Below are 20,318 nucleotides of genomic sequence, written 5' to 3'. Positions count from 1 at the left end.
GCATGCGTAATCTCCCGAACTATTAATTTATTACATTCCCGATCTCGCACGGTAAATGGCGTAAGCGCAAAAAAAAACAGGGCAAAATTGCGCATTTTTGGTCGCATCAAATCTAGAAAAATTGTAATAAAAAGCAATCAAAAAGTCACATGCGCAATGAAGATACCGATAGAAAGAACACTTCATGGCGCAAAAAATTACACCTGACACAGCCCCATAGACCAAAGGATAAAAGCGCTATAAGCCTGGGAATGGAGCCGTTTTTAGGAACATATATTTGTTAACATGGTTTAAATTTTTTACCAGTCATCAGATACAATAAAAGTTGTACATGTTACATATCGTTGCAATCGTAAAGACATATAAGTCAGTTTTACCCCAGGGCGCCCGGCGTAAACACGAAAAAAAACCAAATAAAAGAAATGTTTTTTTCTTTTTCAATTTCACCACAAAAATTCAGCCTGTCATTGCAAAGTACAATTAGTGGCGCAAAAAATAAGGGCTCATGTGGGTTTCTAGGTGAAAAAATGCAAGTGCTATGGCCTTTTAAGCACAAGGAGGAAAAAACGAAAATGCAAAAATTGAAATTGGCCTGGTCCTCTAAGGGTTAAAAGTTGTTTTTTAGGACAATAACTGCATCGCCTGCCGAACGGACCCCAGGACAGATCTTGGATTAAAAGCAGCTATCCGAAGGTACAAGCGGTTTGGGGTGGGCAGATTGTGGGTACAGAGTTGCTTTAAAGCAACACAAGTAATGAAGTTTATTAACATTGATTATTGTGGGAGTGAGTTTTATCAGTGACTAAAAGAGTGTCAGGAAGAGTTCAACCATGTAAAATTAGGGTTGTTCTAGTTTTGTCCATCTCTTGTCAGTGATGATCTATGTTTTTAATGCTCCATAATGTTTTGGAACTGGAGACACACTACATTTGTTTTGTTCTGTAGTTAGCTTTTACTTATGAAAACCATTTAGTCTTACGAAGTTTAGTGATATTTCAGATCTGCATATAGGTCCACTATTTTTACACTGTGGTCTGTGAAAGATGTTCTGTAATTGCATCCGTAGCGCATCCACAAAAATGTTGAACTGATTTAAAAAAAATGTAGCTAGTTTGCTTAGATTTGATCCATGTTTTTAAAAGATGTCAAGGATGTGACATGTGTGAAAAATACAGGTCTAATATACTTCTATTGGCTAATTTTTGTCCATGTCCTATTTTTTCACAGAATGGTTTGCAGATCTGTGAAAAATTGCTGTGAATAGAACAATAGAAATCAATGGGCACTGAGCTGGTCCATGATTGCGGATCCGCAATCATGGACGACTTTGCGAGACATGTAGTTTAGGCTTAAGTATGTTCAACCTATCATCATCCCACAAACTTTCTTGACTGAAATCATATGATTAATTAACAAATTAATTTGATTTCCAAATGCACTTTTTTTTAGCCAGGAGCACAGAGTAGAGCTGGGCTTCCTTCCTGGTCATACTGTAGTATGGTTTGTACACCAAGTTCCACTTTATAGAATAGAACTGGCCTGCATTGCTGCTCACACCCACCTCTAATTGAGAATACTCCATACTAACAAGTGGTCATGGTGCTGCTTTTCTATGATAAGACTCACTAGGTCACACTACTGTATGTGACTACTGTCATTTATTGAACTCAGACAGTATGCTGTAAGCACCCATGCTCCCTCTGTTGGTGGCTGCGGCTAGCCAGGAGGTTTTGTTTGAAATCTAGAACAAACAAATGGGCCTGTAACATCATGAACCAATATGATAAAATCTGTGTCTGCTTGCTGTGCTATTAACAGCACAAAAGCATACTCTGGAGACATATTTGTTTTAAGGCGTGTATAAATATCCTGTTTTTTAGATTTTTAATCTGTATTTTGAAAAAAAAAATCTAAAAACTAAAAACTTTAAGCTGCCCAGCAGGAAATTTTTATATAATGTTCTGTGGATGATTTCTGCATTACAGAAAAGATTGTGGAGCCTGGAGACCCGCCTTTATTACAACAGCCTATTCAGACTTCGAAGTCTGGCATACTTCAAATTATTGAATGTTTCAGATCCGGTATGCTATCTTATTTTTACCTAATTATTTTAATATATAGTTTAAATCTTTGAAAGTTAAAATGTGAATAAAGCCAATAAATATTGTAATTGTCATTAAAGGAGTATTCCCATCTCATTAGGTTATTCCCTATCCTCAGAATGGCTAGGGGATCGCCCCTCGTTGATCTCAAGAACGGGAACATGATCGTCCGTGGAAAGAATCGTGCTGACCACACCTGTGTGGCCACTGATTCATTCCTCATCTTTTGAGATGGAATAACTTACTGAGATGGGAACTACCCCTTTAAACATATATTTGTGTTTCTTTGCCATTTTTTTTTTATAGCTATTCAAGTATTGAGAAAATATGATTAATAACAGCGGTTAAAGCATCACTGTCTAAATGTTCGCTGGCTTGGCAGACTATTGAGCTGTAGATGGCTGGTCATGGTTTAGCAATGAGAGCTGAAATGTATGCTTTGTAAACTATAGTATAGCAAACTGTTTGCACCCCTTTGCTAAATACATATTGTGATAAAAAAAAAAAAAAATTGTGAAAAAAAAAAAAAGAAAATTAAAATTTATATCAACGTTTGTGTGTGTGTCTATATATGTATGTATATCTATCTATCTGAAAGATGCTCCTTTGGATACTCTTGTGTTTGTGTACCCTTTTAGGTTATGCATCGGGAGTATCTTCCAGCTCATGTGTAATGTATATACAGTCCATAATTAGTCCATGTGAGGCAATATGTGCTTTTATTTATATATATAAATATATATTTTTATTTATTTTTTGTTTTTGCTTTTATAGGCACAAAGCAGCTCAGACTGATGCTCTTACGAGAAGTAGATACTATATTTGAATGTAAATCCTGCCGTAGCCTTTTTCGAGGATTGCCCAATCTAATTACACACAAGCAGTTTTACTGTATGTCCAAGCTCCATGTTGATGAAGGTGAGCCTTTTGCTGTGAAAACAGTAAGAAATGTTGAGGTAATGGATGTAAGGACACTGGAAATACTAGCATCACACATTCTGCTTTTGTGACTGTTTTGCTTTTGAGAAAAAAAGCATCAGAAACAGCTTTTGTGATTACTGCTCATACAGTTAATACTGTTAATTCTTTTGTGATATAAATAGGGTTTTTTGCTTGTGTCATTGGTTGAAAATTGCTGCTACTAGTAGGTATTACTAAGCACGAGAGAGTGTTAGCTTCTGCAGACAGTGAGCAAGACCAGTATTATGCTGGTTTCACACACAGCAGTTTTTTGGAATAATGCCACTGCAGTTTTGTGCCAAAAGTGGATTTAAATGGGATGCAGTCAATGAAATCTATAGGATGCAGTCAATGATGATTACCAGGACAGAGGTAAGTATTATACCCCGCCTCCCGTCTTTCTAGCTGCTTCCGTTCCGTAGTTACATGTTTTTTTAAAAACTAACATGGCGCCGGCTAGAAAATTACATCTCCCATCATGCAAAGCTGATGTCTGATTGGTACATGGGGTTGGAGGGCCGCCGGCTGCGGGTGAGTCTTCCCTGCCGCAGCACCGATCACGCCCGCCGGGACTTCCATATATGTGAGGATCGCACTGGAAGGGGAGGTCTGGTGTGCGCCGCAGGTGAGCGCTCCTGTGCTGTGACACTTCCCCCTCCACACACCCGCTCCTGTCAGCCGCCAAGCCTGCACCTGTGCTGTGACACCCATGCTGACGTGCAGCAGGGAAAGCACAGGATCGGGCTGGACGGCTGACAGGAGCGGGCACTGTCGGCTGTGTGTGTGGAGGGGGAAGTGTCACAGCGCAGCACAGGAGCGGGCATGGTTGGATCTGGGGAGGGGGGGCGGGCTGGGGAATAGCAAAAGCGGGCATGGTTGAATCGGGGGGGGAGCGGGCTGGGGTAATCGCAGGAGCAGGCATGGTTGAATCGGGGGGGGGTTGGGTGATCGCAGGAGCGGGCATGGTTGAATCGGGGGGGAGCGGGCTGGGGATCACAGGAGCGAGCATGGTTAAACGGGGTGGGGGGAGCGGGCTGGGGGATCACAGGAGCGAGCATGGTTGAATGGGGGTGAGGGATGTCACAGCACAGAGGCGAGCCGGGGATGTGTGTGTGTGGGGGGAGGGCGTCACAGCAGCACCGGAGGAAACTGAGGGAGCTATCCTCCCTCTCTTCAGTGGGCTGGGTTAACCTGGCCCATTGAAGAGACTGGATCCGGGAGCAGTGTCGGGTTGGACTGAGGTTTGATGATTCTATGCATTCCGTGGGGGTGAATGCATCTAGATAACAGCAAATCTGTTAAGAATCCATAATAAATTGATATTGGAAAGATGGAAAGCTACGGGTGGGCAACGTATTAAAGGAGTATTCCCCCCAAAATGATTTTTGCATTAAGTGGTTAATGACAGGCAGCAGCATGTGCAGGGCTCCTCACAGGAATGAATCTGTGTGTATGTAATATATATATATATCTATATCTGACATAAAGGTGTTAAATATGAGTAATGGAACTGGACTATGTCTTAATGACCAGTTTATTTTCATCATGAAGCCATTAAGGGCTTGAGAGTCGATCCCGCACCATTCCTAGCTGCTTGTAACAGTTTGGGTTCACTGCTTATAGCAGGCATGGGGTGATTACTGTGACTGCCATTTAAATGCCACTGTCAACTAACTGCGGCATTTAAATGGCCTTTATATATCAACGTTGGTGGCCAAGATCTGCTACTCATGATGCGATTGAGAGGAACTGATCCATTGTCAGGACCTCTGCTCGGCTGCTATAGCGATTGTAACTTAGCTATTGATACAGCCTGTCTGCAGAAGGATGTATTGATAGATCAGTGTGGTGTGTAAGTGTTAAAAACTCCCAAAAAATGTAATAAAAATAAATATGAATCAAAAGATCAGACCTAAACAGACCTTGCTCCCCAAAGTATACGGTGCCCCCATAAATGTATTCAATCAGTACTTTTAGGGGGCACCGAGCAGGGAGGGAGAGAGGTGCCTGTGCATCTACCTTCCCCCTCCCTCCCTGTTCAGTGCTGGACACATACTGTATACACAGTACTACTCCTCCCATCCTCCCACTCCCCGCCGCCGCTCCTCACACAAGGGCTGCTCCTCCGCTCCCTCTCTTCACAGCTTGATGTGATGGGGATAGCACAGGCACTACTCTCCCATCATCTGCTCATACTATGAGCAGGTGATGGGAGTAGTAGTACTTTGTATGCGTGTCCAGCACCGAGCAGGGAGGGAGGGGGATGGTAGATGCACAGGCACCTCTCTCCCTCCCTGCTCGGTGCCCTCCAAATGTACTGGTTGAATACATTTATGGAATACTTTGGGGAGCAAGGACACTTGATCCCCAAAGTATTCCATAGATGTATTCATTCAATAAAGCACACTGTATATTACATTAGTTTACATAGATATCCATAGAAACAATAAACTCCCATAGATGTCTACATATAGAGTGCCCCCTGCTGGACACTCCATAGGAATTACACCCTGAGTCGTGACGTCACTGTTTCTGAGAGAATCCTAACACTCCATAGCCCTATATGTGCATTTCCCATAATTAATGTACATTAGAAATTTGTCTAACTTTCCATAAGTAATAACATATCAAAAAATAATTTTGGCCGGACTTCTCCTTTAAAAAACATTTGTAGCCAAGGCTGCATTCACATGTCTGTAGATTTTGTGGACCTACAGACGGTGAATGCATGCTATGGATTGATTCCCCGCCCAGCATGATGTATCAATATCATGCCGGCAGCTGGGAAATTCTTTGAATTGCCGTGACACTGTAAATGACTTTAGTGACAGCCTGGCGAGTCTCCCCGCTGCTGCCATGATATTGATACATCATGCTGGGCGTGGAAACAATCCATTGCATGCATTAACTGTCCGTGGGTCTGCAAAATCTACGGACGTGTGAATGCAGCCTAAGGCTAGGCTCATAAAATTATCCCATTGTAGGGTCATCAATGTTACAAACTGTTGGGCTAGTTATACAGTTATTTTTGCCTATATTTTAGCCAAATCAATACTATTTTTTTGTGTCTGTTTCAATCTTGGGTTTGACTAAAAATACTGACCAAAATACCAAGGGTGAACCCAGTCCAAACAATTAGCAACAAATTATTTTGTCCACGAGTTGCTGTTATATAATTATAATGGGCCGGCCAGAAGTTCCATAGGTTCTATTATAATTCAGTAGTCTGCAGTTATAACGGAGATGAAGGGGCAGAGCTGCTAAGCTTTTGTCCCTTCATTTTAGCGATCAGCGGGGATTTCCGCACCTGGACCGTCATCAATACGCACTTCTGACATGACGCTATGACATGTCAGAAGTTTTTAGACATTATAGTTAAAACATAATTGCAAGTTTGGCACATCCACAGTGGATTTAGATTGAAAGTTACAGTGAAACTGGAGAGAAAGGAACGGCTGCACATCCCATCTATGGCTGATACTAAGTTTTGAAAGTTACAGTGATACTTTAAACATTTATAGAGCTCTAAATCACAATTCTTGCGTTAGTGATTGCCAGATTTAGTCTTGCACTGTAATAGTCTTGCAAATGTTTTGGTGTTTTACTTGAGATCTCATCATCTGAAAAGGAATGTGTGAGAGGGAAAATATGCAATTAGGAATATTATACAGCATCTTCTAGTCTGCACATATGATGTTTGATTGTTCTTTTTTTTTTTCTTACAGATCCTCCAAATGGGAATAATCAGTTGCAAAAGAGTGAAGTTGCAAAAGATATAGTGGAGTCAGTATGCCCAAGAGAAAACAATTCAGAAGTTGTTGTACAGTTAGAAACTATACAGACAAACAAGAATGCAGTTTTTCAGACTGTTAAGCCTGCTGATGAAGTAAACCTCGGTGTTAATATGCCTGAGTCTGCTGATAGTCAAGAGGAGGAGTCTGGCCCTGCTTCCCAACCATCTTTGACTTCAGAAACTGTAATTTCACCTTCAGATAATGTTGCAATAGCGGACCCCTCTAGTTTATTAAATGTAGGCAATACAAATGTTTCCAGTTTTGTTACAAAAGCTGTGAAAAAAGCTAGCAATAGCAATCCATTTATTTGTCGTGTTTGCAAAAAAGATTTTAACTGTAGAAGGAGCATTCGTCGTCACATTAAGAAAGTACACAAGAAAAAAGTGGAAGATATTAAAAAATTAATTGAGGTTCAACGAAATACACCCTTGTCTTCTTCAAAAGGACATAGCAGCCTGATACGTTCAACAGGTAAAAGCTGTCATTTATGTCACAAATCATTTGCTACAAAGGCCAATACAAGGAGGCACATTGATGAAGTTCATAAGGGTATGAGACGAGAATATTTGTCAACAGAAAGTAGTGCAAAATCTAGTAAAAGTATGAATTCTGAAATAGCAACACCCAAAAAAGGAGCAAACACTATTCCCAGAACCAAAAAATCTTCAGCAAAGTTCAGTCTTGCATCGTGTACTTGTTCTATTTGCAATAGGCGATACACCTCAAAATACCTGCTAAAGAAGCATATGCAGATAGTACATAAAGCAACTCAAGCTGAAAATAAAGCCAAATCAGATGATGGACATGCCACTATTACAAATGGTAAAATAAAAATGGAAGACGCCTCGTGGAATTCTGGCACAAGTTCCCCTCAAAGTGAATCTAAGGGGACAACAGTGGAAAAAAAGAGTGTACTTGCAGCAAAAAATAAAAAAAAATCAGATGGCGATTCTCCTAAAACTGTTTCTTCTCCTGCTAGTGAGAAGAAGTGTCGAAAGCCTAAATTATCAGCAGGTTTTGATTTCAAGCAACTTTACTGTAAACTCTGCAAACGACAATTTACTTCTAAACAGAACTTGGCAAAGCACATAGAGCTGCATACAGATGGAAACTGCATCTTTGTAAAATTTTACAGATGTCCTCTTTGCTCATATGAGACCCGTAGGAAACGTGATGTTATCCGGCACATAACAGTTGTTCACAAAAAGACTCAGCGTGCTCTGATTAAAATAACGTCAAACTTGGAAAGTCGAGCCATAAAGAAACCAATTGAGAGTATTATGGATAAAGCTTCAAAGAAACGTCACAAGCAAGAGAAAGGTAAAAAAGCTACTTCAAAAAAAGATCAGTCCTCATCCTCCAGCAAAAAGAACGATGGGGGTGATGCAGGCATTGAAGTTAAGGTGACCAAAAACTTTTCGTTACTTAAATGTAAAACCTGTAGTAAAGCCTTTGCTAAAAAGAAAGATTTGGAGCTACATAAAAAGAACCACAAAGCGAATTCTATTAATTCACCTGTGGACATAAAAAAGAAAGGGAGAAGTACAAGGTCTAAAACATCTGTTTCCTAAACAAACATTGTTAAAGGACATCTTTTTAAAAGACATGAGTCATTTTAAGTAAGGAATGCAAGATATTTTAGATTCTCTGTGCTAACGGGCAGTTTAGTCATTTGGTAAAACTGTGTTGGAGACATTGGCTTGTTTTTTCCCTTAAAGGGTTTATCCAACATTTGAAAAACATGGCCACTTTCTTCCAGAGACAGCACAACTCCAAACGAGTCTCCAGTTTGGGGGTGGGGGGAGGGTTTGAGGTTGCAGCTCACATTTGCAACTACATTGAAGTGAATAGAGCTTAATTGCAAACCACACCTGATCTGGAGACAACAGTGGTGCCGTCTCTGAAAGAAAGTGGCCAAGTTTTTCTAATGCTGGATAAACCCTTAAAGTGTTACGGTGTTTTATTATTTTTATGTGCATTCTCTGCATGCTGCAAATGAAAGCAGCTTGGCCAGGTAGATTGCTTTGAATCTTGTGTATTGTATACATTTTTAATGTTAACGTTTTAGTAGAAACTTCATTTCTGTATTTAACAATATCACTTTCAATCTATGTATTTTGTAAATACTGAACCATACACTTGTGTGAGATAGAATAACTGTAGATGGATATCCTCTTGCATAAGTCAGGAAGAATTCTCTCAAGATACCAGATTTTCCTGGAAGGTTGTTATACTTTTTCAAACATTAATGTGAAGGAATCATTGCTTTTTCAGAGGCTCCTGTGTAATACTTGAAGTTTATTGATGGTTGAATGATTTTTTTTCTTTTTACCAATAACTTTAATTTTCTGCTTAGAATTAGCTGACAAAGGCATTTATCTTAGTTCTACAATGTTTGTCTTTTATCTCGAGAGTAATGAGTATTTTTGTTTTTAAAAATAGGTTTGAAACATTCTTGAGAGTAAAATCTACTCTCAAAAAATATTGGTTAACATTGCTGTACACATTATGTTGTCTTTTTATTTTTGTAGCATACGTAGCACAGTCAGGAGCTCTATCACTTATGTTTACTTGCTTAGTTCACTGGAATTATTTCTTTTAAATGCGTGTGCATATATTTGTGTATGTGTATATATGTGTTATACACTCCTCACATTGTAAAAAAATAGCATACTGAAACTTGTCCATTATACTGTGCTTGGTAAATTTACAGCATGGTTCGTTTTGGTGTGAAGTTACTATGAGGCATGTAGTGTATGTTTATATATGTGAACTAAACTTCAATGGCATGGCCCATTGCTTGCACCAACCCTCGTTTATAAATTCTGACTTTTAGTTTATAACTCAAACCAAAAGAACAATGATTGATACTAGAGGGTGAACACATTTTGTAAATTGTTGAAAAAAATGCAAAAAAATAATTTTTGACTGTTTTGTGTTCCTGCATTTTATTTTATTTCTTAAAATGATAATTTTATTTTTTATCTAATTTATTAGTTATTTTAGTGATATTTAGAGGAGGTAGAGGAGTGGTTTAATTGCTTTACTAGTGACATTTTAAAATTTTCGCTTTATTTTGAAGGCCCTTTTATGTAATAAGATATGTCATATGGGCTCTCTCATCAGAGACATTGGTAGCAAAGGGCTAGAATATGCCAACAATGTCCAATTGGTTGGGGTTTTGGCTGCATTAGTAAGTGGGTATATGGCTACCTGGATAAGATGACAAAGCAGCACAGTTTTTTTTTTAGGGCTTCTGCCACTTAGTTCTAATAGTAAGCTGGGGTCCAACCAGTCAGAACCTAGCCAACATTTGACATGTCTGAAATTAGTGATCGCATCGGCCTCAGAGGCTGAGAGCTGCAGTGATCCAGAGATACAGCCACTTGGAGTGCACAGCAGTGTGCCTCACTGCCCGGCTGTCAATGACATCCTACTTGTTTTCCTTATTACCCAGTCCATGAAGTGAATGAGTCAGATGCCCCTGCCAACTAGGGAATGAATCGCACTGCAGTGTGTTGCCCTGTCTGTATCTTGCGATTAAAGAGTGTCTCAGGAGTGAGACCACATACAGTTAGTAAGTTTTGAGATGTCTGCATATGACAGTAATGCTTTAAACCATTATTAACGAGCAACAATTTCATATAGCCATTCTTCACCTTTCAGACTAAATCAATAATTAATGTAATTAACTGCAATTATTTTTTTTCTGTAAATTATATTTTAACAAGTCATATTCATTTACTGTTTTAAGCCTTTTAGTTGTTTTTATAATGTATTGATAAATATAACTTATTTAATCCTTCTGTGTCTAGCTTGTTTTTATTTTACTTACATTTTTAGGGCTGTAAAAAAAATTATTTATTTTTTTTGTTGCTAAAGGATAATCTTCAGCTTTGGCATGTTTATGTTTTGGAGCAATTGCATAAAATAACAGCTTTGTAACTGTTAGAATATTTGAGGGATATACTAGATCTGTTACTATCCATTATGATCCCCAAGGATCGCCTGTATGTTCACCATTGAATTATAAGAGATACATGCACACTTGTTGGATCTGCTACGAGTTTTCTCTCAAGATTTGCAGAAAAGTACAGTAGCAAGTGGAAGAATGGGAATTTTCCTGCAGATTTGATGCTTAAATCCTTCACAGCAAATTCCACTACTTTCGGACCTAGCCTCTGGGTCATGTAGCAACAGAAGTTTGATGAGCGAGTACTAACACAAGTGTAAACAGACCCTTACTGTGTAAAGGTATAAATGCATAGAAAGCCAGTAGGAGATGGTGTTGAAATAATAATAAAATACTATTTTTCCTGAAAGTCTTCTGTGCCTTGCTCCATAATAAAGTTGTCCTATTGCATGTACTGTCTTCATAGTAAAAATAATCAAAGCCTTTTATTTTGCTCAACACTTTACGGTCAGGGAGAACAGGGGGCCATTACAACTGCTACAACAATCTCCTGCTTGTAAAATGCAATGTAAAGATGATTAGATAAGTAATACAATAGGGTGGAAAAATAATAGTGTGTAGTGGATCATTAACTTGCATGTATAATCGGAATAAAAAAACTGCAGCACTGACAAGACTGAGGGCCCTTTTACATGAGCGGCTTATCGGCATTGAGTGTTTCTTGAAGTGCTTATTTACGTGATGATTGGCCCCCGTAAAAAGATCAGCGATCAGCCAATTACGTAGTTGAAGTTCTTCAGCTAACCGAATAATTTGTGCTGCTATATAAATTGACAATAACAATGCATTTAATAAGGCAGATGGATAATCCAATGATTGTGTGGCCCAGTCACACTATTAATCGAGCCTTGTTTGCTGCCTAACATTGGGCCATTTAAAAATGCCCTTAGAACTGAGAAACACTATGTAATACCAACATAGGGAGCAAAGGAGCATCTGCACTGAGTAAGCGACCAGTGGACCTCAGTGCTGTTCACTGATGAAGCTAGAGAAAAAGAGAACAAAGACAGCTCTCCATGTGCAGGACCAGATGCAATGGGATGTATAGAATTTCAGTACCGGAGTGAAACTGGCTCTCCTCTCACCTGGCTGCGTATACTCAAGACGGGAACCAGTGAGCAGCTTTCCTGCAAACCCACGCCAGGACCGTAACAAGATGCAGACCTCCTCTCCAATTTCCAGCAGGTGGGTGATAAAACAGAGAGAAGGCAAGGGGCGCCTCCTGGTGCAATAAGAGGTAAAGGGTAAGCCGGGATTTCCACGGTCCTTCACTACCTTATTTCCCGCAGGTATAACAGGCGCAGCTACTCCCAACAGATGATGTGTAAAACTACTTTATTAAAATAAAAACATGTATAAAGGGCTCAGCATTACGCGTTTCTAGACCGGTCTCTTCATCAGATGCTTGGTTAATACAGTGAGAAGTAGCCATATTTAAATCCAACAAGAGGAAGTGATTTCACAAGTAGGAGGATACAGAGTGTATATAAAACATAATCACCAGACAAGATACTAGCCCATAAGTATGCACATATACAGACGTACACATATACACATACATACACACACATACATGAACCCAAAGCCAGAATTCATATACATAGCAAAAAAGGATGACAAATTATTATTTGATGCTATCAATGCACTCGTTTAACCCATTCGGTACCAGAGATGACAGGTGGAAAATCCAATAGGTCTCCCTGTTGATCAGGGACCTATATTTGTTCTGGGCATTGGAATCTGTTCATTCACTGTGAGGACTAAACTAGACGGGTCGCAATGGTGTTAAAGCAGATAATGGCGGGAGAGGCCATCATCCTTTTTTTGCTATGTATATGAATTCTGGCTTTGGGTTCATGTATATATGTGTGTGTATGTATGTATATACAGTAATACCTCGGTTTTCGAACGCTTTGGAACTCGAACTCGGTATTCGAACGAAAATTTACCCAGTAGTGGTGTTTGGAATTCGAACTTTGCTCCGTTTTCCAACGTTTTTGCGATGGTGGGTTGTACCTGGTGAGTTAAGCAGTGGTGAGGCTTCACATACAGTACAGTGCTGTATAAGACTGCTGGAGTGCATAAATAGTACAGTAGTAGTACAGGCAGTGCACCATCATCTCCCATACATTACAGTGCTTGGATGGGGGGACGCTATACAGTGATGGGTGAGGAGTTGGTGACTACTGTACTTTAATTGCTGATGAACATTTCTTATGTTTAATGTCCTGTACAGTATAGTGCTGTACTATACTGTAGTGATTATACTGAGCACTTATCGTAATAAATTTGTATTGTAGGTAATTATTGGGGGCTGTTGGAACCAATTAATCACATTTACATTATTTCCTATGGGAAGACACTGCTCGGTTTTCAAACTGCTTGGTTCTCAAACTGCCTTCTGGAACCAACTAAGTTCGAGAACCTAGGTACCACTGTATATGTGTATGTTTACGTCTATATATGTGCATACTTATGGGTTAATATCTTGTCTGGTGATTTATTATGTTCTATATACACTCTATCCTCCTACTTGTGATATCACTTCCTCTTGTTGGATTTAAATATGGCTACTTCTCACTGTATTAACCAAACATCTGATGAAGAGACCAGTCCGGTCTAGAAACTCGTAATGCTGAGCCCTTTATACATGTGTTTATTATTTTAATAAAGTAGTTTTACACATCATCTGTTGGGAGTAGCTGCGCCTGTTCACTGATGAAAGCAGAAAAAATGTCCGCCAACGTTGTCGGAGATGTCGAGAACTCTGTGCATCAGTCTCTGTTGTCACTAGATGAGCCTTTGGTGGTGCTACAATGTGGGCAGGTTTGTCAGTCACCTGGTGTGTCAGGCAGTCATTGTGAGGTGTGTTTACAGGCTTCTATCCTGTGCTGAGCGATGTCGCAACCCAGGCAGCTGACAGTATGCAAAACAAGAGTCCGTGGAGTCTCTGTTGCGAGTCTCAAAACATGGGATAGCCAGATATATCTAGCCTGTTGCCACGGGGTGCCTCCATGATGGGGAGAGCACCACACCACCCTGATAAATAGCCCCTTAAGTCCCACTCGGTTGCGAGTATTGGAACATAAATAGGGAAATACCAGGGTGGCCCCTTTTTGTCAATGTCTAACTCAAGGTGCGAGTATTGCGATCATGACAAGGGCTTGCCAAGGCAGGCTTCCATCCACAGACAGCCGCCTCGGGGTATTTGCCCCTCGTCAGTGTGGAGCAGGATTCTGGCTAGTTGGGGCAATGACAAATCAACCAACAAAACACAGTTATCACTGAACTCAAGGAGAACAGTGAAAAAAACTCTAATGAAGTACTCAATCAAGAGTCTCCACTGATGCCCCCAAAAATTTAAATATGCAAAACAAGAGTCCGTGGAGTCTCGGTTGCGAGTCTCAAAACACGGGATAGCCAGATATCTCTAGCCTGTTGCCACGGGGTGCCTCCATGATGGGGAGAGCACCACACCACCCTGATAAATAACCCCTTAAGGCAGCTGACAGGCAATAAATACAGCTGCATATTGAGTACAGTGATCCCTCAACTTACAATGGCCTTAAGATACAATATTTTCAATATACAATGGTCCTTTCAGACCCATTGTAACTTGACACCAGACTCAACATACAATGCTAAGGACAGTCAGGATCTGCAGCACATGTGAATAACTAGATGATCAACTAAATGGCCATGAAAGCATGGGCATTTTACTCATAAAACCCCAGTAATAGTGAAGTGCCTGCGCTGGTTGGCTGTCTAGTAGTGATTCTCTGAGTATAGTGTGATACTACATGTCCTGTGCTGCTCTTTACCTGGGCCAGTTTTCCATCAAATTTTGGTCTCAACCTACAATATTTTCAGCATACAATGGTCGTCCTGGAACCAATTAATATTGTATGTTGAGGGACCATTGTATAAGCAGAGTAGTGTATAATCAAATGTTCTGCTACAGCTCTGGAAAGGGAACTGGCAACGGCCTAAATCAACAAATTGGTGTAAAGTAAAGCACTGGCAATAATAGGCCTGGAAGACCACAGAAGACAACTAAAGTGGATGTTTGTAGAATTATTTCTTTTGTAAAAATTAAAATCTATCCAAGCAAAAAACACAGAAGGTAGCCGTTGACAAAGTGTACGATCAATAAATGCCTTTATGATTGTACAGCTTATCTCTAAATGCAAACCACTATTAAAAAAAGAAATCTCTTGAAGTTACTGAATTACCGAAAGGGTGACAAATGGAGATGAATGAATCTACAGTAGAAACAAAAGGGAAAAGCTTTGTTACTATCTGCATTCTGCCTGTCAGGCTGCTGGCTGTGAAGTCTGCTCTGCTCTGTCCCACTCCTTCTCAGGTGCTGGGAAAATATGGATCCAGTCCAGGGAAACTGGATCCATCTTTTTTTAGCACCCGGGGTGGAGCGGCAGGAAGCAGAGCAGACTTGAAAGCCCACAGCTTGATGAGCAGAAAGCAATTTGCTTCACTCCTACTGTAGATTTGCTAATCTCTAGCGACAAGACAAATCTAATAACATAATCATGGCACTCACTGAATGTAGCATAAAACTTTTTTATTCCAAAGCCAAACAGGTCATGTAGGGTGGACAAACAGGCAACAGCTGTTTCGCACGCCACAGTGTGTTTGTTCACAGACCTGTCATCACTATATATCTACGCCCTTAACCCCTTAGCGACCCATGACGTATCTCATACGTCATGGCGCCGCGGGGGGTGTTCAGAGCGGGGTCCCGCCGGGACCCCGCTCTGAACGGCACCGATCCCGGCTGCAATCTGCAGCCGGGCAGTGCCTCTGTTAGCCGGCGCGGGTCCCGTTGCCGCGCCGGCTAATTAAGCACTTCAATGCAGCTGTCAAACCTGACAGCTGCATTGAAGTGCTTTATGCACAACGTCCCTGGTGTCTAGTGGCACGGATCTCCCCCCCGCGATGCGTTCGCGGGGGGGGAGATCCGTTCTTCTGGCCGTGCCGGGCCTCAGCGTCGGAATGACGCTGATCCCGGCTCGGCAGTAGATTGCTATGGCCTGCAGCAGGCCATAGTAATCTATGACCGATCTCATGGATCTTTGCTGTGTATATACACAGCATTGATCTCTATGAGAGATCAGTGCTATGTATATACAAGCCCCCCAGGGGGGCTTCTAGTCCATGTAAAAAAAAAAGTAAAAAAGTGTTTTTATTAATAAAAAATCCCCTCCCCTAATAAAAGTTCAAATCACCCCCCTTTTCCCATTTTATAAATATAAATTAATAAATAAACATATTTAGTATCGCTGCGCGCGTAATCGCCCGAACTATTAATTAATCACATTCCTGATCTCGCACGGTAAACGGCGTAAGCGCAAAAAAATCCCAAAGTGCAAAATTGCGCATTTTTGGTCGCATCAAATCCAGAAAAAATGTAATAAAAAGCGATCAAAAAGTCGTATATGCGCAATCAAGGTACCGATAGAAAGAACGCATCATGGCGCAAAAACTGACACCTCACACAGCCCCATAGACCAAAGGATAAAAGCGCTATAAGCCTGGGAATGGAGCGATTTTAAGTGACATATATTTGTTAACAATGGTTTGAATTTTTTACAGGCCATCCGATACAATAGAAGTTATACATGTTATATATCATAGTAATCGTAACGACTTGAGGAACATGCATAACAAGTCAGTTTTACCATAGGGCGAACGGCGTAAACGCAAAACTCCCCGAAATCAAAACAAATTCTTTTTTTTTTCAATTTGACAGCGCAAATGATTTTTTTCCGGTTTCACAACATATTTTATGGAAAAATTATGCCTGTAATTGCAAAGTACAATTGGTTTCGCAAAAAATAAGTGCTCATATACGTCTCTAGGTGAAAAAATGCAAGCGCTATGGACTTTTAAACATAAAATGGAAAAAGCAAAAGCCCAAAAACGAAAATTGGCTTGGACCTTAAGGGGTTAAATACGTATTATTAATTTACAAACATTACATATTTCAAAACATACAACATAAATATAGTGGAAAAAGTACAAGTAGCGATATATTAATAGACATATATTCAAAGCGCAACTACCAATCAATTAGACCCCAAGGACCCAGTGCTTCCATTCTCAGGATTAGTTTGGATCTTTTGGTAGTAGTTTGAGCTGTCGATCGTCACCTCCCAGTAATTACTTTTCCTGGACAGATTGGTTATACTGCCACCATGGACAGAGCATACATGAGAGAAGTTGCGGACAACCCTTTACTGTTTTTATTGAACGTGCATGTTCTGCAAAACGTATACATCTGACGTATTGTCTTCAGATAATAGAAACCATAAGTGCAAATTCTTGCATACACTTTATGGGTTGTTCTAAAAGTGATAAAATCTCTAACCTCCCATCTGGTACCTCCCAGTTTCACCTCCCTTACATCATTTAGATAATTAAAGTAGTTACTATGACATTTATGATTGCCACAACTCTCACTAACCCTACCCAGCCATGTGTTTTGTCTCAGAATCATGTAATCTACCCCTTACTATCTCGTCAGGTAGGTTCCGAAACCTCAGAAACGAGATTAGGGACGAGATTAGTCTCTGAGCCATACCATGAACTTATTACCTACAAGATGAATAAAAGTTTCTGTCTTGTTGGCACAAACCTGCAGAAGCTGCTGCATCCTCTTTGACGGATGTGTCAGGGTTATGGTTCTCTGCCTGGTCTCTCAAGTGACACTTCTCAGTTTCTGCCCCAATGTTTTTTTGCACTGTGATCTGTAGTTTTTTTTAGTGCCATATAAAATATTCCATATTTGTTGTATGTGTACGGTGTGGTGTGTGTTCTGACAAAAAGTAATCTGCAATCCTAGCATTTGGTATGTTCTTGTTTTGTTTATGCCTTTCATTGTGTGGAATCAATAAAATTATATTTGGATGCTACAATAAATGAAAAAAGGGAAAAGCGTGGTTGATTTAAATTGTTTATTATATACATATATTTTTTTAAACATGTACAATATATTAAGCCATATATATACTGTACACAGGTAAAACAGAACCCTGCTCTGTGTCAGCGCTTGAGCAGAGGAACAGGAACTGCAGGTCTTAGATAGTCCTGCAGTTCCAGACACAAACATTGGTGGTAGCAGAGAGGTTGCCTCTTACTGCTGCCAGTCAATATAAGTTTATATGAAAATAAAAAATATATATACATTTATTTTAATAAAGTTATTTTACATATGGTGCCCCGAGGTGTTGAGAGAGGTTAGGGGAGGAGAAGGAGAGAGGGAGGTTAGGAAATACTCTACCGTGGATTATGGAGGGTGTTAGGCCAGGCTTTTCCAGGTCTGCCTTCTGGTAAGGAGCTGCTGTGGAGAGATGGGCAAGGTGTGTTTTTGGATTGAGAATTCAATAGAGCTTAAGCCTTATCTCCTTATCTTTAATAAAAAGAAGGACATAAAAAAAGTTAGATTACAAAAGTAATATACCTTTATTAAAATAATGTATAAGTACTGTAATAAATTATTAGTAATATATATATATATATATATATATATATATATATATATATATATATATATAGTCTATATCATAGGTTGGCGTGTGTTATATGTAAGTGGCTGTGTATGTGGAGTAGATCTAGTGTATCCGTGAAGCTATTCTGAGTGTATAGGCTTGACAGAGATGGTAACTGTAACGTGAATAGTCTATTACGCTTACTTTAAGTGGCTGGATATCTGTCATGTACTCATCAGTCCTCTGTCTCAATCCAGCAAAATGAGAGAGAAGCCATGGGGGAAGGGAAGGGGAGCACAGGACAACAGGACAAGTCATTACAGTCCTCTGTATTCTTTCTTTGCAATGGCATTAAGAATTCATAAAGCTACTTTAGCTCCTGTCAGCTCTTCGTCAGAACTTATCAGTCTATAATAGTCAAAACTGACCTCGAGATCTTAACGGTCAGACCTGCACAGATCAGGCCTTGGTTGTCGTATCTGATATGTTGTACAGTAGGACCAAACCTTTGATTTATCTAATCATAACAGGAGGGGAGTTTACAAATAAGGTAACCTGTTATATTTTATAAAAGTCACTAGATGAAAAACATGACAACCACATGTCCTAACAGATAAAAATGCCTTGTAACTCTTTAAGCCCTGTTACATTCACAGTGCAAATGGAATCCTGCCTAAACAATACAGTATATAGCGATATTCACACTGTTAAAAAAAAACAAAAAAAAACGTCAGTTACTACTGAATTATACTGAAATGACGTCATTTTGAGAAGAAAGTAAAAATGGATAGAAAAAACGTGTGAACATACCCTATTCCTGAAAAGCAGCACATGGCATGTACCATGTACCTATCACTACATAAACAATTAATTCAAATCCCAGCACACACTTGTAATAAATATTTTAATAAACTTTGTTACTTTATCAGTCTTTGAGTATGTGCTCTTAGACGCCATATAGATTCTTATCAAAAAGCCTGCAAATTTATGTTCTTTCCCATGAAAACTTACACTGGACGTGAAATATTTCTTTTTTTTTCCCATTGTGGTTTGCTGATTGCATTTGATTGGGACAAAAATGCTATTTTTGTGTAATACATTTAATTTCCTGATATAGAGTAAACCTCATTATCAGTACTTGAACACCTATATTTAGGGGGAGCTTGGCATGCCACAAAAATGAATAAAAATATAATTACATATTCATTACAGAAACATTCTCCCCTAGCTAAGCAAACTGCACTTGTTAGCCTGATGTTGCAGTATTAATTTCCTTTGTAACAAGAGCTGTCAAGTCTAATGTCTAATGAGCTAATTCATCTTACTTCAGAATGACATAGAACATTGATTACAATTAATGTAGTTGTTAATTGTAAGGTTACCAAGTGGCACTGGGTCATTAGAATAGAGTGACACCACATTTTGTTTATTGTGAGCAATTTTACTTGGATGTTCCCCATTTTAATACATTCAGATTCTTTGTTCCTTACTCTTTCCTCAGAATACTGACAGTAACTACACATGTAAACCAGTCACTATATAAGCTTTTTGGTTTTTTTTACACCTTTCTGTGTTGGCTTCATTTTAGTCCTTTTTTCATCCATACTTAATTGAGGAAGTCATCATCAATAGTTTCATGAAATGTTTGCAAAATCCACAACCAAACACCTCAAATGTATTTCCAGTTTATATAACCCTTACCAAAAAATTGCAGTAACAAATCTGCAATAAATCAACATGTTTTGGAACAGAAATTGTTATATCTTGCAAAGAAATTAATACAATGTTATACTTACCTACAGCATTCTACTGGGGGTCCTGCTGGGACATCTTCTGGTCCCCCCTGAATGCTCTTGCTGCTACATCCAAGGATTCTCAGCCGTAACAGACCGCTCATCCCCATCACTGACTAAAGTGGGGCAACACCGCAGCCAATGATTGGCCAAGTGGGCTGTCACTATCAAGACAAGACTATCTTGGAAGT

General features: G+C 39.7%; 1 protein-coding gene across 4 annotated transcripts in view; it reads left to right on the top strand.

Moving 5' to 3' along the window:
* Positions 1-11,178, top strand: part of ZNF800 (zinc finger protein 800) — a 29,424-nt gene extending 18,246 nt beyond the window's left edge. For 2 of the 4 annotated variants that reach the window (XM_069976731.1, XM_069976738.1), the window contains 3 exons: positions 1,986-2,081; positions 2,877-3,020; positions 6,788-11,178. In XM_069976731.1, coding sequence (XP_069832832.1) covers positions 1,986-2,081; positions 2,877-3,020; positions 6,788-8,427 — 1,880 coding nt within the window. In that variant the 3' untranslated portion in view covers positions 8,428-11,178. Of the gene's footprint in view, positions 1-1,985; positions 2,082-2,740; positions 2,778-2,876; positions 3,021-6,787 lie in introns of those variants that run through there. The other 2 variants (XM_069976743.1, XM_069976751.1) reach the window with 2 other exon arrangements.
* Positions 11,179-20,318: the final 9,140 nt, after the last annotated feature.

Source organism: Dendropsophus ebraccatus, chromosome 1, assembly GCF_027789765.1.
Source record: "Dendropsophus ebraccatus isolate aDenEbr1 chromosome 1, aDenEbr1.pat, whole genome shotgun sequence".
Lineage (NCBI taxonomy): Eukaryota > Metazoa > Chordata > Amphibia > Anura > Hylidae > Dendropsophus > Dendropsophus ebraccatus.
The sequence above is the reverse complement of the archived record's forward strand: the minus strand, read 5'-3'. Positions and strand labels throughout refer to the sequence as shown.